Here is a 25,531-nt window from a genome sequence, read left to right on the forward strand (position 1 = left end):
CCTGGGGGCGGGGAGGGCTCTGCTCTCGATTGGGGCCGCCTGGAGGGGGCGGCGGCGGCCGGACCGATATTACGGACGGCGCGGCGGCCCCAGCACTGCCACCGCTATGTGGAGAGCGCTCGCCGCCGCCTCCGCCGCCCCGGCGCGGGCCCTGCTGTGCCGGCGGGCTGCCAGCCTGGCTGTGACCCCCGCCGCCGGCCCGGCCGACGAGCCCGTGGAGACGCGGGTGGCGGGGCTGAGCCCGGGGCAGCCGGTGACGCTGCGGGCGGTGACGGCCGGTGACCGCGGCTGCCTCTTCCAGTCGTGCGCGCACTACCGCGCCGACATCCGCGGGCAGCTGCACCTGGCCACGGACCCCTCCCACGGCGGCGATTACACCGGCGTGGAGCCCATGGGGCTCTTCTGGAGCCTCGCCCCCGCCGGCATGGAGCGGCCGTACCAGCGGCTCGTGCCCCGCAGTACCGGCGACCCGATGAAGGTGGAGGTGCTGGTCCACCAGGGCCACAGCCCGCCCGGCACCATACCCGGGCCTGTGGTGGCCAAGGCCGAGGTAGAGAGGCGGTTCATGACCCCCGGCGTGCGGAGGATCCGGCTGAAGGAAGGAGTCGTACGGGGCTCCCTCTTTCTGCCACCGGGTGAGTGTCCCGGCCGGAGGCCTCGCCCCGGGGTCGGCGGGACCCCCCGCCTCTCTGGCCAGAGCAAGGAAAGTCTCGCAGAACAAAACCATACATCTGTCACCCACGGAATCCATATTGGCACGCCCTTCTGCAGACAGGTGGTCTGGTTTTCCCCCTGAAGCCTTACGGAGACAGTCGCGAGTGCTTGTCGGGACATGGCCCGGCTGGTGCGTGTGCTGTCCCTCGGCGGCACCGGGCAGGGACGGGCCGGAGGCAACCGAGAACAGGCATTGTCGGGTTACTGCACAGCCGTGCTCGACCTGCGCTTTGTCAGTGGGTTTGGTGTTTGCTTTGGTCTACCAGAATCCGTAACATTCAGAAAAGCCGATGCACTTCATTGTGTGTGAGCATGTGCTGACTATCCCAAGGATTTTACCCTTAGTAGGATTGAATCAAAGAATTATTTTTCTTCCATGTGAAACAAGCCAGTAACGAGAGCAGCAGAAGAGATTCTCGAAAATATACTTATTCCCCTTCTGTTACATCGGAGCCAATGCTAAATTAGTAGTTGGGTTACTTTTGTGGTAAAACAGCAAAATAGATTTATCAGCAAGTTCTGTTTGTTCTGCTTGTGGGATGGTTGTGCTTTATGAGGTGTGATATTCTGATGGTCTGCTAGTGGTATTGGAAAAGGAAACTTTACACCAGTGATGGGGTTTGTACACTTGAGCCATGATCTAAACTTTTTGTAGTGCCCTGACTGTTGTGCTGCTGGAACTGCCTTCCACATTACCTCTAATTTAAAACTACTTGATTCAGCAACTCCTGTAAGTATCACTACAGTATTAGGTACTTAGGTAATTTCAGTGAATTTCCAAACCAATATTTTTTTAATCCATTTAGATGCAGATCCAAAGTTCACTGAACAAAAAAAAAAAACAACAGCGGAGATTGAACTTTGAATTTCAGATGTTTAGTCAGCATGCTGGATTTTCCATCCCCGAGACATGATTGTTTTGCGATCCTGCCTCAGGGGGCAAGTTTGATTTCTGCTGAGCTCAGTAGGAATCTAGAGACCTGCAAGATAGAACTGTATTTTCCACTTTAGAAAGTCTGGCATTGTAATAGTGTGGAAAAGTCTGGAATCATTGCCTTAATGATGCTGGCATCCCTCTTGATGGAGGATCCAGTTACAGCATTACTACCATACTCTCCTTTGCTCGAGGGACAAAAAAATGTCAATACTGTTAACACAGTAATCTTAAAAGTGAACCATTCTTAGTAAAAGTGAGATGATGTCAGTGGGCTTATGCTGTAATTTTAATGTGAAAAATTTCTTAATTCAAACTAAGGAGTTACAGATGTGGGGTTTTGTTTATTTGTTTGTTTTTAAATGGTAGTAAAGTTGCTTAGCCCATTTTATCCTGCATTTTAGTGAGCAATTTCAGAACTGTACTTGGGTATGTGTAGGCATGCATGGAGGCAGTCCAGGATCCTTGTATTACTTTAAGGTTGTCTTCATGAGAGCGAAACAGTAATGCTTGACTGTGTTCTGATCACATTTTCATGCTAGAAAGCTTTCCAGGTACGGGTGATAGATTAATATGTATTTTCTAGCCATGTAGACTGACTGCTGTTAACTAAAAAAAATAGTGTTGATCATGGCATGATAAATTTATCCCAACATATTTTCTCCCAAGAATATTGAAATTCTGTGAAAAAGGGCAGAACAGAAATAGAGGGAACCCAAAAGCATGGTTCAGTCCCTTTCTGACTTCCTAATGCTTTAATTTAGGAGTTTTCTACCATCTAGCATGTCTTGTCCAAACCTTCTTTTTCTCAAGTGGGTTGAAGTGTCTGAGATCTTTTCTTTAGTTCATACAGGTAATGTCAGAGAGTGAACATACTCTTGCACAAGTGAGTCCTTTTTGTGACATGGTTGTAGTGAGCTGGATCTGGGTACGTGAGAGGTGACATCTTGTGGCCAGGGGAAAAAAAGGGAAAAAAAGAAATTGCTTGCCTGTGGTCTTTATAACTCCAACAAGGTAGTATCCTTAGCTTTGTAACTGCGGTCTTGGCCTACAGATGTTACACCACTACCTTGACTGCAAATACATGGCTGTTTAAAAAGTGTGGTTCTGATTATTTCTGTAGTTATGTGGGCCAGATTGTACACATGTATGTGCATGTTTATGTGTATATCATGCACACATAACCACACCCATACAGCTCTCAGTTTTACTCTCCATCTCATCACATCTGCAGTAGCAGTTCTTCTACCAAGTGTTACAGGGCTGATGTTGAGATAAGAGATAGCAAGTCCAGTTGATTTTGTTTAGCAGTAGGTGTCTCCTTGCTGTGCCTTGCTCAGTGCAATTTATTCCAGAGTTTCCATAAGTTTTGTAGAATTTACTTTGAGGGATTAGCGCTCTTTGCTCATTACTTGTGAACTTGCACTTTTTGTTAATTAAGATGAGACATTTTTGTGGGGAAAATAGCAGACTTAAGGTAAGATTGTTCTGAAGGTGGGAGGTTAAGACCATTGAAAAATACATTTAGAACAGTTGTGTTTTTAAGAAAAAAAGAATCTAACTTCTTGTATTTTTACAGGAATGTAAGGACCTATGCTTAGTTTGAAATAGCTGGAGTGGGATACGGTGCTGGTTCTCTTACTCTCTGCTGTACCAGTGGAAAAGTAACAAGCATTAATAGCAAATGTCTTAAGCATTCTATATTTTGTTATTCACTCTTCACCAGATAGTTTAGTGTCTTGTTTGATAAATTGTCCGCTGTACCTCTTCTTTTTAATATAGGGGATGGCCCCTTTCCAGGAGTGATTGACATGTATGGTGATGAAGGAGGCTTGGTTGAATTTAGATCCAGTCTCCTGGCTAGCCGTGGATTTGCTGCTCTTTCTCTGCCGTATTTTGACTTTGAAGATCTTCCTAAGGTCATGAAAGAGTTAAAACTCGAGTACTTTGAGGAGGCAGCTAGATTCCTACAGCGTCACCCAAAGGTGAGCATAATGAGAGATCTCTTGGGACAAAGGAGGATTCAGCAATCATGCCCCAGTGAGGGTGGTGGTGATTGATTTTTGAATATTTTTTTTCTTCTTGGTGTCAGTTTCTGCTGGACAGGTTTAGTCCTAATAGTGGGGAAATTGTAGACCCTGCCTTGGTGGCTACACATATAACTGTGGAGAGTGAATTTCATCCAGCACAAGCTGTCTGTTAAATAAATTCATGCTGCAAACTAGAAGGCTGCTGATCATCAGGATAGTGAAGTACTGGAATGTCCTCCAAACAGGAGCAGTAGTGATAATTTTTTTTTTAATGAAAGCAATTTGTTTCACAGGGGATGATACAAAACTGCTCAATAGTCATTGAAAGAATGGATTTGATGGTTTGAGATGTTGCTTTCAGTTTTATTTTCCAGGCTAGAAAAAGCTGAGATTAAATGCTCCTTATCTGATCCTTTGAATGTAATTTGTGAGGTTATTTTATTTGCCTGAGACACATATGGCAATGTGCATGCATTTTCTGCTACCTGTTTTTGGAAAAAAAGAAAAATTTTGTAAGCACATACGCAGTAGAGCTGATCAAGTGATGGTACATCTTGTGCCTGTCTGTGGGGTTTTCTGTGGGGTTTCACAGCTCTTGGTGTCTCTGAAAAATAAGACAGTAAACAGAGGGAGGAGCTTTGGTCCAGGCTGTAGTTTTCCAACAGGTCACATCAATAATTAACCTAACCTTTCCTTTTTTTTAATAACACAACTCCAAAGTAATTTAATGGCTAATCCCATTATAATGCATACTTCCTTTATTCCTCTTTTCTCCATCCTCTTAAGGTGAAAGGACCAGGAATTGGAGTGATTGGGACTGGGAAAGGGGCAGAATTAGCACTCTCCATGATCACCTTCCTGCCAGAAGTAGTGGCTGCTGTCTCTATCTCCGGCTGTAGTTCAAACACAGTTGCAGACCTCCATTATGGTAAAATGACTTTGCCTGGGCTGCGTTTTGATATGAACAAGGTTAGTGTCTCAGACACTGGTGTGTTTGACATTTTTGAAGCTCTGGATGACCCAACAAATCCTGCTAATTCTCCTTGCACGATCCCCATTGAAAAAGCAGAAGGTCACTTTCTCTTAGTGGTAGGAGAAGATGATCGTATGTGGAAGAGCTCCTTATATGCTGAGCTGGCAATCAGGCGTCTACGCCAGCATGGGAAAGAGAACTTTGAACTCTTGAGTTACCCGGGAGCAGGTCACCGAATTGATCCTCCTCCTACTCCATTTTGTCACGTAGCTATGGATCGTGTTTTGGGGGTGCCTGTTCTGGGGGGTGGAGAGAGCAAAGCACATGCCCATGCCCAGGAACACTCCTGGGGAAAGATTCAGGAGTTTCTGCGCTTGCATTTGGGATGAACATTTAGGCACATGCAAGCTGCTGCAGAACTGCAAGGACTGAACTTCAGCCACCAAAATGACTGAGGAATTGGAGGAACTGACTGAGAAAAACCTTGAAATGTGAAATAATCAAATGACTGCTTACCCACAAGTATAAATCCACAAAGAAAGAGATTTATTTGGACCACCCTAAGTTATTTTAACTAGGTACACAGAGGAAAAGTGAAACAGTAAGCAGGATGCCCTATGATATAAATCTGACAGCCCAAAGAAGTCCTGGTATGAAGAAACAAGTATCTGAAGAGAGTAGTAGGTACTTCGTTTCTTGCAGCATTTATGACTTGGAGAATGTTCACAGCCAGCCTGCACCCTCAGCAATGACAGACAGGATTGCACTTGGGGAATGATGGATGATAAATTTTGACATCAGAATGATGAATGATTCTGGCTTTGAGTCCTCAGTTACCTTAGCCCAGAACTCAGCCATATACACCTTGGAAATGTTTTCTATTTACATGAAACTGGAGACATAAATTTGCAATGAGGCTTGTGTACTTAGTATACCTTACGTAGTGGTCTTCTGGTGACACGGGCTGTTTCTTTCCAAGAAAAACTACCTGTAGTGTGGGAAAATGAAGAGTACTTTTCATGTCATCCAAGGGAGAACAGTGGCACTAGCACTGTATTGGAGTTCTGTTGATAGGTTAGAACACAGCTAAATGCAGCCACTAAGTTAGGGATTAATTACCTATGAACTCTTTAGTTATGATGTCAGCAGATGCTGACAGCTGTTCTTATGGAGGAAGCAGAGTTGAGAGACAGAAAATCTCACCCACAGAAGATGCAAACTGACTCCAAAAGGCTGTCACCTTATGCCAATGATTAACGCACAGTCATAATTCTTAAAAAAAACCCCAAACCTACAAACACAAAACCCAACCAAACTAACAGTGCCCTCCAAAAAAAACTTGAACCCAAATCTAGGATAACTTTTCTATGACTGCCTGAGATTGGGCTTTTTTTATCCTAGTTAACTTTTGGCTAGGGTCTTATTTTTCCCCACCATTCAGGTAGAAAGAAACAACTTCTTCCCAAATGAGTTGATTTCTTGTGAGGGCCTTGCGGAAATGGTGCCAGTGCTGAAGACCTGTTTAATGAGGGCCTCTGTCAATACAATTTCTCCTTCCAAAGTCATTTTGTCAGACCAGTTTGAGAGCTGCTCAGGAAGATACAAAACCTTTATTTATGGTATTCAGCCTTGCTTTGCCCTCAGGGATCATCTCTCTCCAGGTAACTGTCATGATGCTGCTGCTCAGGTCTTACTAGCTTTCTGCAACTTATTATTCCTTATCATTTGATCAAGTCACATGTTCTTTACACACAATCAATGCCAATTGAACAATTTATCCATCTTTACGAGAGAAGCTCCATCCTGCTAACTCCACACAAGATGCCTTCATGCCTACTCTCTAAACTCCCTCACCAGCTGAAGAGGCTTTTGCCAAGGCATATCTGGTGCTTGAACCTCTGGTAACACCAGCAGTCCCAGAAGTCCAGGACCAGAACCCACTGCAATGTGCTTGTTGGTGTCACTCCTACTTTGTACCCTGCTTTTTTTCCAAACTCATTCCAAGTGCCAACCATGGAAGCAAGGGTTGTCTGAAGGCTTCTGTTTGTCTGTCTGCCTGCCTTGTCCTGTGCATCTTCAGTAGTCAGAGGTGTGTAGTTAATTGTGCAAGAGTAGCACCTCCCCTAATCCTGTTTTGTCACTCTCCCAGTGCTATACCCATGTCTCCACACTGCAGTTCTACTTCAGCATGTGTATTGCTAGGCAAGATTGCAGTCTGGAAGATCAGAAAGTAAATGTTAAGTCATAAATAAAACAAAAGCCAGGTAGGTTAGGAGTCCTCAGATTTAATTTCTAAATTGCAAGCCTTTAAAATAATTCAGTGTTAGATTTTGTCAGGTATATGCAATTTGAAAGAGAAGTAAACCACTTCCTTTATTGAAAAGCAACCTTGTGTAAGAATTTGATGTTAGATTTTTGTTTCTGAATAGTTAATTTGTTTGGAAAGCTGAATACTTTGTTTAAAAAGTAAGGAGGAAAAAATAAAAAATAATGTCATTTTACTGTGAAGATTATTTTGTGAAGGGATCAGGCTCAGGGTATTCCTGAAGAAAATAACTCATAGAAGGATCTGTGGAAAATCAGCTGACTTTTGCACTAGCATTTTGTATATTTACAATGCTACTTGGGAACCAAAGACACATTAGACACTGCAGAAAATGTAGGTGTTTCCTGAAGTGTACATGAAATTGAGTGCCTGATTATGGCCTTAGTTAAAGCCACGGTATTTATATTGGTTCAAGGCAGGGTCACCTGGTGTGGGATACACAAGAATGTCTCCAGAGAGGGTGACTCCACGGCCTCCCTGGGCAGCCTTCCAGAGCTTTGCCACCCTCAGTGTTCCTTCCTCGTGTTGAGGTGGAACTTCTTCAGTTTCAGTTTATGGCCATTGCTCCCCACTCTCTGTCACTGGGCACCATTCTATTGAAACTCATCTTTGAGATATATGTATGTTTGGCCAGGCTTCTCAAACGCAGATTTGGGCAGGGTTCTCCCCACGTGGGTGTGCCCTCCAGCCTGCGCAGTGGATTTTTTAGGTGAGGCTCAGCGTGGGCAGAACTGGCCTCACTGTTTAAGTCCTGACGTCCATTTGCCATGGCCGAGCGAGCTTGGACAGTGACAGTGAAGTCCTCGGGACTGTCACAGCACCCGGTACTAACCGGGGCTGACCCTGCTGAGCATCCGAGATCTGAGGGGATGGGATGGCAGAGAGGTATTTAACTGCCAGGAGATGGTCCCCACTGAGACTCGAACTCAGGTCCTTGGGATTCAGAGCCCAGAGTGCTCTCCTTTACACCACGGGACCGCCCCTCACCTTTGAGATATTACCTGCTATTGATGAGAACCCTCTCAGTCTTCTCTAGCCTATTCAGCCTCAGGTCCCACAGTCTCTCCTCATAACAGAGATGCCCCACACCCCAAATCAACTCAGTCACCCTTCTCCGGGACCTGAGGAGCCCAGAGCTGGCCATAGCAATCCCTTGACACCACGCCACATCTCCGACCACATTCCATGCTGTCGGGCGCTGTGCGGTCGGACCCGCCCCCGGCCCAGAAAGCGCAGCGGCCGCACCGCCCCCGACGCGGCGAGTTCCGGGCCGGGGCGTTCCCGCGTCCGTAGCAACCGGCGCGTCCGCGGTAGCAACGGCGACATGGTGGGTCCCGCGGCGGGGCGGCAGGACGGGCCGAGGGGACTGGTTGCCGAGGGGGGCTGTGAGCGGTGTCCCCTCCGGGGCCTGGCCCCGCCGCGCAGCCCGGGCTCGGCGGTAGCCGTGCGGGAGCAGCGGCGCCTGCTCCCGCACGGCTGCCGCCGAGCCCGGGCTGCGCGGCCTGCTGCATGTTGGTGATGACTTTTCAGGGTGACAATTGATCAATTTCTTTAAATCCCTGTAGAAAATTATTCAATGAGCCCTGAAAAGAAGATGTTGGGAGGGAGGTTTCCCTCAGATAACCTGGCTTGGTAGAAGATGCTCTGATTTATCTACGGAACTTTCAAGCACACCTCCTCGCAGAGTGATTGGGGGGGACTTATGCTTGTTAATTGATAATGTTGTTAATCGATATGCCTATCATAGAATTTGCTTAGTAGTTATTATAAAAATCACTGTATAGCATGTGGGGAAAAATCATAGAATCATAGAATCGATTGGGCTGGAAAAGACCTCTGAGATAACCAAGTCCAACCCTTGGTCCAACTCCAGTCCATTTACCAGATCATGGCACCCAGCGCCACGGCCAATCTCAGTTTAAAAACCTCCAGGGATGGTGAATCCACCACCTCTCTGGGCAGCCCATTCCAATGCCTGAGCACTCTCTCTGTAAAGAATTTTTTTCTGATCTCCAACTTAAATTTCCCCTGGCAGAGCTTGAGCCCGTGCCCCCTTGTGCTATTGCTGAGTGCCTGGGAGAAGAGACCAGCCCCCACCTGGCTATAACTTCCCTTCAGGTAGTTCTAGACAGTGATGAGGTCACCCCTGAGCCTCCTCTTCTCCAGGCTAAACAAGCCCAGCTCCCTCAGCCTCTCCCCATAGGACTTACGCTCCAGTCCCTTCACCAGCCAAATCACAAGGTACAGACCTGTTCTTGAAGATGCCATACCAAGAGGCCCCAGAGACTCTTGGACTAATTAAAACAGACAGGATACCCTATGAAACGAAGATAAATCAGAAGATATGTCAAAAGAACAAGATAAGTAGAGAAATTCGCCGATTAGACCAGTTACAGTTGCCAACAGATCTGGTCTAAAGCAGTTTTGAGCAAAAGGTAAAAAGTTCACGGGAGGAAGAGTGCTGACTTCATCCCCAAAGACCACCAGAGACCCCTGCCCTGAATTACCAGGAGGAGAAGCGCAAGCACAAGAACGAGTGGCATGAGGTGGAGAAAATGGAAATCAGTTCTTGAAACTCATTATAATAACCCTGCCTTCTCTAAGAAAATAATGTTTATGCATGAAGAAATAATAAATATGTATAACTTACTTGCATATAAACCAGTTGTTAACTCGACCAGGTGTGCATGTTTTTGAAGGAGTTATCCCCCATGCACCCGGGCCTGGAATAAAAGTACCTCTCTATAACCTTACTGGATATAGAGTCTTCTTTCCACAAATCAGAGAATGAAATCCCTGATGTGTGTTCCCTAAATAACCCACTGTTCTGATGTTAACGTTTCCACCAACTCAGCAGAAGATAGTCAGCAGAGGTCAGGGAAGAAGCTGCTTCTTGTGCTCACAGGGATCACTCGTGTTAAAGTCCAACCCGTTTTTAGGCATGACTTTGAAACGGAAGCAGGGACTGGTCGTGTAAATCCATTTCTGTCTTGAACGTGAGTGAGCAAGATCACGTACCCAAGTGCCATACTGACTTATTGCTATAATTACAAAAACAGCAATGAAGTTCTGTCCAAAAAACCCAATTAGCTGGAAGCCAGCTGTTTTTCTGGCACACTGGTAGCTGTTAATTGGATTGTATGAGGCTGTTGGAATGGGAACTTTGGGGTGTGGTCTGCTGAACAGGAGGAGGTCACACAGCTGTTTATCTGCAGCAGATACTGAGGAGGTGGTGCTGTGACACAAGTTTGTTGTGTCATCTCCCATGGGATCATGAGCTAGCTATCAGTTGGTATAGAGCAGAGTGAAACAAATGCCTGTCAGTGGGCAGAAGCAGCTGGAACATCTGTGGATGCCCAGTGATACATGTGTAACTGGAGGTGTGTGTTGGCGTTGTAGGTGCATGCTCAGGCTCCCTGGTGTTGCTGGGTCTTAAGGGGTTGCTGGATGTTCAGTGGCTGGGGCTGCTTTTTATGTGCAGCTGCCTCAGCTGTTGTCTTTTACTCTGGGACCAGTGTTTCCAGTGGTCCAGAGTAAAGTACCCAACACTAGGGCTCTGTGACTGAGGTGGTGGCTTGTCAGATTTTGGGTGGAAGGTAGTTTGTTGGTTTTAACTTTTACAGTAGAGGGTTTTTTAAGATCTAATTACCTGAAAGACTGCATTTATCCACATGTGGTAGTGCTACACTTAAAAGCAACAGAGATACCAAAACTGGAGTTCTGTATTTGTAGAAAGGAGGCCGTTCATCAGTGTTTGTGAAAGATTGGTCTCTGAAACCTTTTTAATCCAAAAGACATCTTGGAATATGTTTAAAGTTTAGAGAAGTATTAAACATGTTTATATACTACTTGTTTTGGATATCTTCATGTGGTTTTATAAGACTCTGATGTGAGGCAGAAGAATGGAGTTAGTGACAACAGGAAGTTGGTCAGTGTGTCAGTCCCTAAAAAGCCTTGTGCCACAGCTCTCAGATTTTTCCAAACTGAATAATATGTTTTCACACTGTATGAGGTAACTCGGTGCAAAGCAAATGCAAAGAAACACCCAATACAAACAGTCCAGATTACTCTTCAGTTTTGGCAAGATGTACCTCATTTTCCTCAGCAACTATGAAGAGCCTGTATCATTCTGTCTGCTCACAGACTTGCTTTCAGACAGGAAATTGCTGATGCACAATAGAAAGTGTGAGGGTTTAAGAGCATCAGGCCACAGTTTCCAGTGCAGTCGCTTCTAATGTTTTTGAACTGAATTTCACCATCAGATCTAACAAGCACTGTCCCCTGGAGCAGAGAGTAAGATCAGGAAGGTAACATTCTGAGGTTAAGCCCATTGTTTTCTTCTGAAAATGCTGCCAAGTACCTCAGAAAACAAAATTAAGGGACACTGAGGGGTTCCAGCTTCTTCAACTCAGCTGAGGGAAGTGATGCAAGACAATATAGAATGTGGTAGAAGGGGATGGACAATCAGGATGGGGAGAGAGAGAGAAGGGAGAGTAAATAGGTTTGCAGTGAACAAGCCAATTCAAATTTTTGGTGACTATTCATTTAAATTTGTTTCATTTTTAGGCAAAAGCAACAACTATCAAAGAAGCTCTAGCCAAATGGGTAAGTACTAGAACAGTGTCTGGCTGCTTTGCAGTACTCCATGGCATGGGGTTTGACTGTATTCAGCTAAATTTGTTTTTCAAACATTGTACGAAGTACATTTGCTTGAACCATCTGCTTTAAGAAGTTTCATGAAGTAAAATGTTGTTGTGTAATATATTCTGTTGGATTTTCTCTATGTTCTTGATAAACTGATGACTGGTACAGATGAGTCTGTTTTGCTCTCCTTCCTCATTCTGCTGCATATGCATTGGCCTGAACGCAAAGGGATTTAAAGATCTTGGAGATGTCTTATGTTTTAATTATGTCCTTTTCACTTCACCTGAATGTAGTCCTTCCCACAGAAAAAAGAAGTATGAAATTCTCACTGAGCTGAATTCAGTGAAACTTCTAAATGTCTTTTGGCCTGTTGTGCCTCATATTGTGCAAAGTTTAACTCACAGTCTGAGTTTCTTTTCCTCCCTCACTCTTCCTGCCCTCCACAACCTCAGCTTTGGGTTTCCTATTAAAGATTTATTTTCCACGTGCTCCTCTGTCACATGCCTCTTAGAGATAATAGGCCTGTGCCAGTGTGTTTCCATCAGTGTTAGGCATGAAGTGCTGAATTTGCTTTTCTGTTCAAGTTATTGGGGGTTTATCTAAATCTTCCTTTTGCTGTTCCTAATCTGGGTCCCATGTGACTTGTACAACTGCATCTGGTGTTGCGTTAATGTTTTTCTGGATGTTGTCCTTTCCTTTGGCATAAGGGTTTACTATGCCCTACAGCCAGGCTGACATTAGCTAAATCAAAGCAACTTTAAATCAAAGCAGCTTCAATTTAGCAAACATGTAACCTGTTCTTAAAAAGTGTGTCTGTCCTGCCTGTGGTTTCTCCATGGCATGTTGTGGTGGTGCAGCTGACCTTTCTTCCAGAAGTACTCGGCAATCAGGATGAATTTCCTTCCTGCAGGTGCTCACTGCTAGCCAGAGTCTGTGTTGGAAGCTCTTTCCCTTTCATGTTTTTGAGGAAAAATGCATTTTTATTTATGGTATAAACTGATAGATTACGAACTGAGCATAAATGCAAATAGATACAGAGGTGTTCTCAGGAAAGAAAACAAAGCTTCACGTTCATACAGTGACTTGGTTTGTATACATATAGCCATATTCTAGCAAAACATCTGGCATACTTATCTGCTAAATTGCTAATTATGAGTAAAAATACTATCATACTGAACTTGGACAGAAACTAGAATATAAGTAAATGTAAAAGACAACATGCTAATTTTTTATTAAATTAATTTTCCTGAAGTATTTTGGGTTCGTAAGAGGGAAAATAGCATTATCCCAACCTGATCTGCTGTGGGATTCTTACAGACCTGGATACAGTTAATTTCATTACAAAGTAGCCATATCAACCAGGCCACACTCAGCTCTCTCTCTGTTCAGTAGCTGTGTAAAATGGGGGAGAAAACAAGAGTCCTTGTTTTCAAAGTCCTGAGATTTCTCCTTTGTTAATGAACCTCCAGTCCTCCCACTGAACACTGAATGAATTGACAAAATGCTCCCTTTGTGCTGTCAGGGAGGCAGCTGTCAAAACTGCTGCTACTCCCTAAATAGATACTTGTTCCAACTGTTTAGCCAATAATTGCCATCACTTCAGAATTTTAAAAGATTTAATAGACTATGTTTTTTAATAAACCCAGATGCTGAAGTTATGGTCATGTTTCTAAGGCTCTGAGCTTTACTAAGTAATTAATTTAGAAAATTATCAGCCTAAGTTGTAAGTAGGAAATTCATCTTCCACTGTATCCTCTGAAGTGTGAAACCTTCCCCCATTCTTTTTGATGTCTAATCATAATGTTTCTTTTAGATTTTTAACTCTCTGAATCTATGCTGAGGTTTTCCCCCCCAGAAAATCCAGTTGTGAGTTAGGCATGAGTTTTGAGGTCTCTGGGTGAAGTGGAAAAGAAATTTTTCTAGCAGAGCTTTTAAGACTCTGCTTCTGGTACAGATTGGCCAAGGCTGATGTTCCTGTATGTTAGTCTCCATGGAAGTAGCTTAATTCAGAGTTTTAAACCTCCATCTATTTTCCATTCTTTATGGCACAGGAATTGAATTGCTCAGGTGGGGTACAGCTTTTAAAAAAAGCATATGCAATGTGTATGTTCTTTTGATGTCCTGAAAATGAGCTAGTCTTCCCCTTTTTATGCTACACCACCAGGAATCTTGATAAAACAGCTTTCAAAATGCTTTCTCTTTTCAGTAATATCTTGTAGTAGCATATTGGAATAATTTCTATAGTAATTGCTTTTGTAGTAATTTTTAGTATAGTAATTTTTGGTGATTGCATTGAGCAGTAAGCCTCTTCCTCACCTTCTGTGTTCTTTAGGAAGAAAAAAATGGCCAGAAGGCTTCAGAGGCCAAAGAGGTGAAACTGTATGGTCAGATTCCTCCCGTGGAGAAGATGGATGCATCTCTCTCCACACTTGTTAACTGCGAGTAAGTTCAATTAAAAATTAGATACAAATATTCTTTTCTCTTTGTGTCTTTTGTTTTTCAGTTTTCCTGCTGTCCACTGTGCAAATATGTATTTACTATGCTTGAGTGTGGCCTTCAAAGCAGCAGCTTTCCCTCTTTTTTTTTTTTTTTTTTTACAGCTGAGCTCTTTCCACACACGGTTGTTCTTTTTAATTCAAAGAACCTTGCAACTTAACTCAGGAGATGTCAGGGTAGACTCTGTATTAATATTTGTCCCCAGGAAAATTATATGTAATTACAGGTCTGTGTTTGGAGTCTGTCAACTAACTGGCACCTTTATGACCTACTCCAAAATTTATGAAAAAAAACCCCAAAAGAGAGGGGGGGATTTAAGCAGGACTTTCAGAAAGATATTAGAGCCATTCATAAATAAATATCTATGCATTTGACAAGGCTAGGCATCAAATGATAATCCAGTGTGTCATGTAAGCACCTCATGGCAATTTCCAAAAAGCAAAATAAACCTGAAGAAGCCTTGATGGTTTGGGGATATTTTGAGACTGTTTGCACATACAGTCAGTTCACCATCTAATGAGAGAAGAACAGACAATTGTTTCTAATGCAGTGGTGTTTGACATGGATTTCTTGCCATACAGTGATCCTATATGTACTGTGAATTGATTATTCTTGCTTTTAAAGGAAACTGTCGCTGTCTACAAACTGCATTGACAGAATCGCCAACCTGACCAACCTCAGTAAGTGACAAGCCAGCCAGCCATTATGTTCATTTTCTAGGTGTTTGGTTAGGATATACATCATCATTTGTTACATGTGCCCAGCTTTATTTATACCTATCCTTATTCTTTTTTGTTCCTTCCTCTTAGAAGAGTACAAGTGACCATTAGAATTACCAGTCTTACCAGAGAATGAATGGTTAGCATGCATTGTACTGGTGGTGTATTGAGACAGGTATCCCTGCACTAGCCTTGACAGCCACCTCACAGTGCAAGTTCTCAGAAAAAACCAAAACAATTCCCTTCAGTAAGCACTTCACTACCCTCCAGTGGGCCTCGCTGTGATGTTCAATGCCTCATGAGTTCCAGTGTGATGTAATGGCCATGTTCCACACTCATGGTGGGCATAGTCTGTAGTTCAACAACACCACAATTGCATTATTGCTCCAGGTGAGGTTAGAGTGTTGTAAACTGGGATGGAAAAATGTCGTTCCACTTTGCAGAAGGTTGGCTATACTTCGTTTCATTTTGTTCATGCTTTATAAATGGATGTGCCACCTGTCTAGAAGTAGAACTTTTCTTTCTTGGATATCTCTCTGTGAAACTCATTGGGCTACTGACTTTGGCACAGAAGTCTAAATGGTCTGTCCTCAAGACTTTGACTCTGGCATGAGGCTGGCAAAGAGCTGCACGTTTTGGCGTGGAGCTTCCAGGCTTTTCTGTTCCCATTAAAATAACAGGGGACAGATGAGGAACCTGGAATCTCATCCTCTGCAGCTGCACACCAACGGATCCCTCTAAGAGCTTTATGAACTTAATTCTTTTCATAATATGCTCAGACTTTAAAAAAATTTGCAAATACTAATCAGGGAAAAAATATTCCAGCAGTCTTTCCACATGACTGTACTGTAATACTTCAATTTGAGTAACTATCATTAGAGAAAATAATTAGGCAGTTACACATAAAAATAAAACCAATGAAATTTTTAAGTGGGATAAAACATTAAAAGCCTTTAAAGCATCTTAAATATTTATATTAATAAAATGTGGATTTAGAGCATCCAGTCTGTCCCAAATATTTGATCCTAAAGCCTATGGCTTCTGTCTCTTAACGATACAGCAAATGAGGAATTCACTGTCTGTTGGCTTCTGTGAAAGAGAGGGAAAGCAGCACCTATAGCTAAGATAAACAGGGCACTAATTATTACATACTTGCTTTTGCTTATTTCAGAGAGGAAGCTGAGAAAACTTTTAAGTATCTACACTTTTCAAACAAAATATTATTATAATGTACATACCTGATATGGTAGTTATGTCAAGTAGATAATTCTGTGTAAAGGATTGCACCCCTCTATCTGTACATGAGGAATAGAGTTTAGATGACAGCAACAAGTGTTAGATTTGTGTTTTAGAGAGTGCAAATGTTTCATGAGGGAGGTCTTTCTTCCTTTAAAATCTAGTATCTCAGAACAAGAGTCATAAAAACAGTAATGGCAGCTGGAAACAATTTCAAGGCATGGCTTTGTAAGCAATCTGTCATTTTGGTATTTGCAAGTGTTCCTTCATTTCTTACAGATTTCAAAAGCTAGGGCAAATTTGTAATTTGTCAATGTGAGCTACAGAGAGAATATCTGTCTAGATCAAAAGTCATGGCCCAGCACTCTCCCCCATGGATGGGGATCCTTGGGGATATTCTGGAGAGTATTAGCTATAGCAGGCATAAAGTGGTTTAGACTTAGTTTAAACACAAAATTTTAGACTTACTGGTTATGATTCTTTGTTTTTTGAGCATGGTCATATATTAAGTTGTTGAGAGAATTCTCATTGTACCTCAGCTTTTTAAAGAAAACTTATCTTCTTGTTTTAGAATGTTTGCCAGGTGTGGTTTTAGTGGATGTGGTTTCATCCCTGCATTTCTTGCAACACAACATACAACTGTTCTAGATCAGCATTGAATCTTCATCTGTAGCAATCTCTAAATGCTACATGTGCTGTCTGGGGAGTGTCTGTGGCGACTTGGCTGGAACTTGCACTGGTCTTGCCATTAATTGCTGTATTTTCAATCATTATTCATACAATAGCAAAACAAGAATAGTAAGTATTTAATTCTTAATGCAATTAAGAAATGTTAAAACATTTGTGAAAGGTATACACCCAAACCTAATGTAACCACATGCTGCAACTCAGTTTGCTTGTTTACAGCTACAAGAAAGTTTGTGGGAGAAATTAAAATGAGTTATCAAAGACATGCTAGTTAGTGATAACTTTGAGGTACTCTAGTATTATACTAAATCCCAGCATGAACAGCTCACTTGGAAAGGAGCTGCCTGCTTGACATTGAAATGTCTCTCATCATACACCTGTGAGGCAGCTTTCTGTGCTGCCTCTAGTATGGAAACCAAATCTGGTGCCTTAAAATAAGATCAGAACAACTTTTGCCTGGAAAAGAAGGAATGTGAATTATGTGAGATCAAGACAAGTAAGTCAGCAGTTAGAGTTCAGGTGCAAGGTGAAATAGTAATTTTTATTCAGTATTTATCTGGACTGAATTTCATCCAGGTAACCTACACATGAGCAGCTTTTTATTAACAGGCGTATTTCTGAACATCCATTCCTGCTGATCTGTGTAGGTCAGGAGGTTTTGTTTCTGTTGGGTCATTCTTTCTTAGGACAGACTGTTTAGGGTGCAGTTTCTAAGTAGAATATGATGTTTTACCCGACTTACAGCATCTTCTCACTTTTTAAAACCCCCTGTTTATTAACAAGACTTTTTTAATCTGTTACAGAAAATTTGAGGATTCTGTCATTGGGGAGAAATAACATAAAGAACTTGAATGGACTGGTATGTGCTTCTTAGTTTCAATTCTTCACTAACAAAATGGAATGCTGTCTAGAATGTGGCGTGATTCCCCCGTCTTCAGACAAGTTTGCTGAATTTAATACAATTAGTTTAATAAAAGGTTACTGCCAACCTTTTATTTTCTACTTTTGCTATGATCTGTTCACCCTCTTATTACACATTGCTTCTGAATTTTTGGATAATCTTTCACTTTTTATTTAAATTCTCTTTTTGTTTGAAAATTCACACTAATTTACTACTAAGAAGAATTTTAGAAAGAGAGATTTTCTTGTCTTTGGTAAAGATGAGCAGAACTTTTATTTGAAAACTGCCTCCCATTTGTAAAGCCATTTAAATTCCCCTGACTTTACATTAATGTAATTCCTACAAACTTTTTGCATGCAGAATTTTCTACCTGAAGATACTTAGGGTATTCTTTACTGCAAATATTGGCAGTTCTGTGAACACACACTTCCTGAGTGTCTGTCCCTTTTGTGCTGACTGGCTCCTGGGGCTTTAGAGAAGGTGGTGGTAGGACTGAGTCTACCAAGTAGGGAAAAATTTGTTGAGGAAAAAATTGGATCAATTTTATTAGATTTGAATTCAGGGCAGAAGAACTTTTGTTTCAATTAACACTTTTTTAATGAATTGAATATATAGATTATTTTCTTTCTTGAGAGATACTGTGTGTTTCTGCTGCAGAATGTTTCTCTTCAAAGCTGTTCCTACCTTCAGAGATGCCAGTGTCTCTCAAGTGTGAAATGCAAAGTTGGCAATGACTGATCTAAAAAAACCCTCTCTTTTGAGAGAATTATGACAGCAATTTTTGGCCAACAGGTACAGACATATATGTACCCGAATAAATAATCCTCTTATACTGTGTAATCTCCCTTCCAAAGCAGTTTTTGAATTGCATTCACTTCATGTATGCATGCAGTGTACAAGCAGCAAAATTTGTCTCCTCTGCCCCTATGCCTTAGGAACGACTCCCCCATCCAGCTATTTCTTGTTTTATTCTAATATTGCAATTTCTGTCCTCCTTACATATATTTGCATTGATTATTTTGCTTTTAATTCCCATGAGCATTTGTCATATAAATTTAGGGACCTGCTTAAAATTAAATGAGGACCAATATACCATAGTAACCTGTATGGGGTGAAGAAAGAATCTGAAGAATAAGGAAGAGGTACTTCTGTTTACCTGAATGCTCCTGTTGTTTTCCAGGAGGCAGTTGCTGATTCTTTAGAGGAGCTGTGGATCTCATACAACTTAATTGAGAAACTGAGGGGCATCCGTGTAATGAGGAAGCTGAAGGTTCTTTATATGTCAAATAATTTGGTGAAAGAATGGGGTAAGCTACACATCTCTCCTCTGTAATTTCTCCTGTAGTATGGTGAATGCATGACTCAAGTCACCAAGTGAAAAATAGTGCTGTGTCTTATGAGGCTTTGAGTCCAACTGACAAGCCTGCAGACATGTACAGAATCTCTAAATATCCACTCATGCAAGAGAGTAAAATTAGAATGTTGAATTTAATTTCCAATTTAATTTCCAAAGTCCAATGAAGTTTGCTTTGAATCATCTTCTTGGACCTCTTTTAAAATGTGTACCTGTTCTTTAACCTGATACCAGTTAGAGCCCAAGCAATCCCTCTCCTGCTGTATCCCATGCTCTTTATGTTTGAGTTTGAGAGGAATGTGTGGTGCAGCTGTACGTCCCATGTTCCACAATCTGGTTGGTGTTTTCACCTTTGTGGTTGCAGCAGAGTTTGTGAGACTGGCAGAGCTGCCATTACTAGAGGATCTGGTGTTTGTAGGCAATCCACTACAAGAGAAATACGCCTCTGATCAGAACAGTTGGATTGAAGAAGCCACCAAAAGGGTGCCCAAGCTGAAAAAGCTGGATGGTGAGTTTGGGGCGTGAGGCAATTGGTGGGAGTTAACAGCCCAATATAAAGACAATCACAGGGAAATGAATCATAACTCAGAGATTCATTTGTGTGCCTGTGAAATTAACAGTCCTCCCTCCTCTCTTTGGAGTTATTCAGAAGTAGTTACTCAGATCCTGGCTGCAGAATTGTCTGAGAGTGTTTGATGGATTTTGGAGTGTTAAATCTAAGTGGTCTTGCAACCTGCAGCTGGGCATTGCTCTGTAGTTACCCAAGTAGTTTTAGCATAATATAACTAATAGGGCACTGAAAGATTTTGCACTAAGTAACAAGGCTTTCATCTGCCAAGTTGAATTACAGTTTTCCCAGCAAATTTGATTTACAGTTTTCCCAACGAAAGAGGTGACATGAGGCAGTGGGGATGGACAGGGATATGCTCTGTTTTCAAAATTTCATGCAAGTTTTCTAAATGCCTGAATATCCTCCTCCATCACACTGATCTCTTCTTGATGGTGACCAGTGACAGAACCTGAGGGAATGGCCTGAAGTTGTATCGGGAGGTTTAGGTTGGGTATTAGAAAAAGGTCCTTCACCCAGAGAGTGGTTGGATGCTGGAACAGGGTCCTGAGCGAAGTGGTCCCAACACCAAGCCTGTCTGAGTTCAAGAACCATTTGGATGATACTCTCAGGCACATGGTGTGACTCTTGAGGATGGTCTGTGCAGAGCCAGGAGTCGGACTCGATCCTTGTGGGTCCCTTCCAACTCGGCATATTCTGTGACTCTGTAATTTGTGAGCCGTCCTCTCCTATTTAATAACCATGCCCTGATTAGTGACTAAAAATTAGATAATTTAAAAATATATTTTTCAATATGCTAATTTCTGTTAATGGAGATGTTAGCTGTTTGCTATTATCCCATTTACTAAGGCACTGAAGAGGAGAGCAGGACTGGTAACACTAACAGAGTAGCAGCAGGGAAGGGAAGAGTGTAGGGATGTCAACAAGAGGAGACAGCTTAATTACAGGGAGCAATAGGTGGGAAATCTATTACCACATTCTATCTAAAACTAAATAAACTGCAGTAAAAAAAATGATTAGGAAGTGGAAGCCTGAGAATTGCACTGCTAGGAAGGATGGCCTGCAGTAGTCCATTTGCTGTTGTAGTAGGAAACATTTTGAGACAGAAACAAGAAATGAAACAGGGCACATATTTTTACAGGCAAAAAGTAACCTTGGTAGTTTAAGGTGAGATTTACTAACTATACCAAAACTTGCTCATCTGTGTCATGGAAATATGACAAAGGAGGGGTCTCATAAGAGAAGGATGATGTGCTGGTTGGTTGTTAGCAGTTGAATTGTCTCCCAAAGACTGCTTGAGGCTGATCTTTGCAGATCCTGCTTTGGTACCTTTTTATTCCCTGTTACCCAAGAAGCTGGAAATAGATCCAACAGAAGAGCTCGTTGGTTGAAGGGCGATGGTTAAGACCAGTTCAGATATGCAGAAGTTTGTGTCAGTTAGAAACAGGCAGAAAGTAAAACAACTCTTGACTCTTTCTAACAGGCCAGATTAGCTTTCAGGTAAATCAGCTTTAACTATGTCTTTCTCTGAATAATTTGTTTGTAAATCTTTGCAGATTTTTTCTCTTTTTTTTTTTCCCCCCTTCTCTTAGGTACTCTAGTTGTTAAAGAAGAAGAAGAAGAAGAAGGAGCAGAAGAAGCAAACTGATGACACTTTCTTTTGTGGTATTTAATTATTTAAGTGACTCCAAATAGCTTGGCACAGAGAACTTTTATATAAAATATTTGAAGAAAATCTTTGGGCAGTTTTTAAAAGACGAGCTTATCTCCAGAGTCTCTCACCAAATAGTTATCAAAAATTGGTCACACTGATTTTGTCAAGCTTATGACACCATCTGCAGAGACTAGTGGAGCTGAGTTTATCTTCTGGTTGGCTAGCAAGAAATCTTTACCTAAACTAATATATAGCTATTTTTAATTCCTACTTGATGGTGCTTGTTCACTCTTGGCTTATAAGAGAACTATTTTAGCTTGTTAGGTGCAGCTGGCCAACATTTAATTGGAAGCACTGACACCAAAAGAACAATGTTGTGATTTAGAGACACCTTACAAGCTTTGTTGTATTTAATTTTGTTGTAGGACTCCCTCAATATTTTTAATGTGCAAGTTTGCCTTGCTATTCCCTGAAATGTTATGCCAAACGCACAAAAAAGGTATTGATCTGATGATCATTTGTTCCTGGCCTTAAGTTTTGAAATGGGCTTCTCACATTGGAACTCAAATGCATTGCTTAGGAGGCCATGTATAACTTATATATTTATTTATTTTTAAGTGGCAATGGGAATTCTTTGCATGGTTTCAGTGAGATTAAAATACCTGCTAGCTTTTTTTTTTGTCTCTAACTAAGAAATGACTTTAGATTGGAATATGTGGCCTATTAGCCTACAGCTGGGTCCTGGTTTTGGACTGGGCCACTGGTGGACATAATCCTTCTCAGCTCTGGAATCTTCCTGTAACTATGTAGGCTGATACTAATAGAGAAACAAAACAGAAGACCTGGGCTTGAGGACAGAAAGTTTTGGCCTTGGGGATACTCATTTTTCATGAGAGCACAGGTGTAAGCAGTGAGAGAAAGTGTATGTAGTTAGTGGGGAAGGTGAGGTGAGATGGAAAATAGACATTGAGGGAAAAAGTATTGAAGAGGTACTAAATGTGCTGTATTGCAGGGTAACCAGTTCTAGTAAAGTTCTAGTGAAAAGTATTAAACAATGGTGAAGACATACCTGATTGCACTGTGGGGTGCCAGTAGTGTGGCTTTAATTATTCTCTTTGAAGAATAGATCAAGTCACCTGAGTAGATTTTTCTGCAGCTCCTTTTTGTTTTGTTTTTTTTTAACAAGCTTTTCTTCTAATTTTTGGTACCACCTGTGTTTAAATTCAAGTGGTGACAAGTGCACCTGCTGGTTCCAGCCCAGGCATAGAAGGGATGGAGGCAGAACATCACTCTTAATTGTTTTGTTTGTGAAGGTGTGGCAGGAGTTGAAATCTTGGAAGTCATGGTTAGAGTTAAAAAGGTAGAACTGGCTCGGGCAACAGTGGTACTGATACCAAGCTCCAGCTATAATTGTAGTAGAAGATACAATCAATTTCAAAGTGCACTGTGAAGTAGACAATTACAAGACAATCACAGTTTAGTTTCAATATGTTGCTACTTAATCTGTGATTGTTAGGGGAATTCTAAAGCATTCCAGTTTAAATTGGGAACCGCTGATGAGCTTTGAGTTTGATTTAGATCTGTTACTAAAAAGAAGGCAAAGAGCACAATGGCAAAAAGTGTGGACATTCTTCGTGCAACACAAGCTCTTTCCAGGCAGCTGTTCTCTTGACCAGAAACTAGTTCCTTAGTAAACTAGTTCCCTGGATTTGGCTTACAGAGAATTTCATATTTGGATGTTATTTCTTTTAGAAGTATTCTCCTTGCTTTATCGTTAGTAAAGGCACCATTGACCAAGAAGCACCATGGGAGAGAGTGCCTGTAGCCAACAGCCATTCCAGGCAGGTGCCTTCAGGAGCTGAGCCTCTCAGCTCACTGGTACCCAACCACTCTTGGCAAAGGGGATGTGCTTTGGCAGCACTGAGTCTGTGGCACACACAGGCCCTGCTCACCCCATCTGCTGGGGGCCCACAGGGGATTGGCTGTGCCCTTGACAACTGTAACTGAAGTGTGGGAAAGTGTAGCTACTGTGAGCCAGAGCTTGAGTGACACAAAACTTGCCTTCTGAATGCCTCCAACAAACAAATGCCAAATTCACCTCAGTGTTTGGAGATATTTTCAGAATAGGCCACATTGGTGCTCTTGTCCTAGTGCTTGGTCACAAAGAAAAGTGGTTGAACCTGGTCTCTCGTAGCACAACATGTGCAAGTGTGGTGTGTGTGGCTGGGTTAGCTCCTCACATGAGATGCGGCAGGAGAAAGGAAGCAATGAGCATGGTCCAATGCCAAGTAACCCTCTGGTCTGGTTGATCTTTTAATGTCTAAATACGGCCCAAGTCTGCACATTTCTGAAGGTCATGTTAGATACAGCAAATACTCTACACTTTGGCTATTTTGGGACATTCTGAGAGCAGAACACAACTTAGTTAATTGAAATGAAATACAGCTCCATTGGCGAGCTGTGAGGGATAGGAGCAGTTCCTGGCTCTTTTAAGTGACCACTAGAGGCTACACCTATGGGAATCAGTCCAAGAACTATTGTAGATGGTGGTAGAGCTGGATGTATTGTGTGGCTCACTGTCACTGGCTCCTTCCACAGATTTAAAAGCACAAATTCTCTAGTGATTTTATGGGAGCTGCATTATAAAGACCATCAAAAAAGAAAACAATAATTACTGAAGGAATGGAGCATCCAGTCTCAACACAATTATAACAGCAGCATGAGACACAAGATTTTCCTCACCTTTTATCCTTCACACTGTGATAAATTAGCATATAATTGAAAACTCTCCTCATAAAAACTATGTGTCAGTCTCGGTGAAACAATACAGTAAGAAAAGAATAAGCTGTGGCTCTTGTTTGTCAGGGGATGCTTCATCTTGAAGCTGGGTGGAAGCTTCAGCTTAACCTTTCTTTGCCTAGTGAGTCATGATTACTCTCAAGAGCAAATCAAACCCCCCAACAAACTTTCCCCCTCCAAAATAAGTAAAATTTCCCTGAATTTTTAAATTTGCACTTTAAAATTATGCACTGGATGTGGTGGCAGACATACAGAGGGGCTAGAATTAGAGCAGCAGGTTTGCATATTGCGGGTGCCACAGGGTGTCACGTACGAGGTGCCAGCGACACTGGGCCTGCGTGCCCAGAGGGACACCCCAGGGACATGCTGGGAGGCCCGGCTGTCATTGGTACACTGTGCTCTTTCTTCCCTATCACACCACATCCAAGGAAGCAGCAAGCACATTATTATTCATGGATGAAAAAAGCACCCATGTAAAACATGCAAGCCATGTGGAATTCTGCTCTTCCCGTGAAGTTACAGAGGAGTAGCATCCACTTTACTCCTTAGAGAAATATCCTAGAATTAAATTAGTAGTAGGACATAGCTAGGGCTCTTTGCTTGCTTGTTGGCAAGCTGACCTGTCTTCAGAGAGCTGATGTATGCAGTGATTATTGAGAACTGCTGGAAAAATGAGAGAAGAGACCTGAGAACCACCAGATGACTCAGGCTACACTAGAAGTAGGCTCATCTAGAAAAATCTTCAAGCAAGAGAGCACTTTTAACATCCCCTTTGGTTATCCTTTGTATAAATAATTTCGTAGCATGAAAAGCTGTTAAATTTGCTGTGTTTAAGTTATTTAGGCCTATGTTTATAAATGTTACTCTGTGAAACTTGTTTGAAAATAATATAACCTTATTTTATACAAACATCTTTGGCTGTTGTGTAATGAAATAATTCAGCTTGTGGAGAGTTCAGAAATTAATTTTGTTCTCATTACTTTCCTAGTTGCTCTGGGAGCAATGTATTTATAGTATGATAGCATGTAAATGCTGTTCCTTATTGCCTCTCTGTTTTAGAATAGAAAATAACTTAAGACTTTAAAAATGCTGATATATTGTGATTGTTGTCATCTGATACATAAATATTTTTCAATCTTTTAAGATACTGGTTGTCAGAATTTGTTCTTAGATCCTAAGAGAAAAATCTACTACGGCTATATGGGGAAAAAGAAAATCCAAGTAAGTTAAAGAACTGGCTAGTCTTTCTTCAGTACAAAATTACTAATTCCCTTTGAATTTAAATTCTGTCAATAGCAATATACTATCACTTTCCTTAAACCCAGATAAGACTGATTCATAAACTTCTCTAATAGGAACTTTAGTGTTCAGTAGACTGTCACAGAAATGTGATTTCAAAACTGATATAAAAAAATGCTTTCTACACCACAGCCCTCCACAGTCAGTCTCAGTAATGGCGAGAGCAGCATCCTGCAGTGATGGCTGTAATGCTATTT

General features: G+C 41.9%; 2 protein-coding genes across 5 annotated transcripts; both read left to right on the top strand.

Moving 5' to 3' along the window:
• The first annotated feature begins 83 nt into the window (after window positions 1-83).
• On the top strand, window positions 84-7,152 carry LOC139673157 (acyl-coenzyme A thioesterase 5-like). Its single transcript, XM_071558287.1, has 3 exons — window positions 84-635; window positions 3,431-3,633; window positions 4,465-7,152. The coding sequence occupies exons 1-3, from the start codon at window positions 107-109 to the stop codon at window positions 5,038-5,040; spliced, it is 1,308 nt and encodes a 435-aa protein (XP_071414388.1). The 5' UTR covers window positions 84-106; the 3' UTR covers window positions 5,041-7,152.
• A 713-nt stretch (window positions 7,153-7,865) lies between these two features.
• DNAL1 (dynein axonemal light chain 1) lies at window positions 7,866-25,178 on the top strand. Of its 4 annotated transcripts, none has more exons than XM_071558288.1 (8): window positions 7,866-8,304; window positions 11,544-11,582; window positions 13,954-14,063; window positions 14,742-14,797; window positions 17,563-17,618; window positions 18,841-18,967; window positions 19,379-19,522; window positions 21,175-25,178. In XM_071558288.1, exons 1-8 carry the CDS (start codon window positions 8,056-8,058, stop codon window positions 21,228-21,230), a joined length of 837 nt encoding a protein of 278 aa, XP_071414389.1. In that variant the 5' UTR covers window positions 7,866-8,055; the 3' UTR covers window positions 21,231-25,178. The 4 variants fall into 4 exon arrangements, with proteins under 4 accessions (XP_071414389.1, XP_071414390.1, XP_071414391.1 ...); XM_071558289.1 differs by having other exon boundaries at window positions 19,382-19,522; XM_071558290.1 differs by having other exon boundaries at window positions 19,433-19,522.
• Window positions 25,179-25,531: the final 353 nt, after the last annotated feature.

This window comes from Pithys albifrons, chromosome 6, assembly GCF_047495875.1.
Source record: "Pithys albifrons albifrons isolate INPA30051 chromosome 6, PitAlb_v1, whole genome shotgun sequence".
In the NCBI taxonomy this organism is placed as follows: Eukaryota; Metazoa; Chordata; class Aves; order Passeriformes; family Thamnophilidae; genus Pithys; species Pithys albifrons.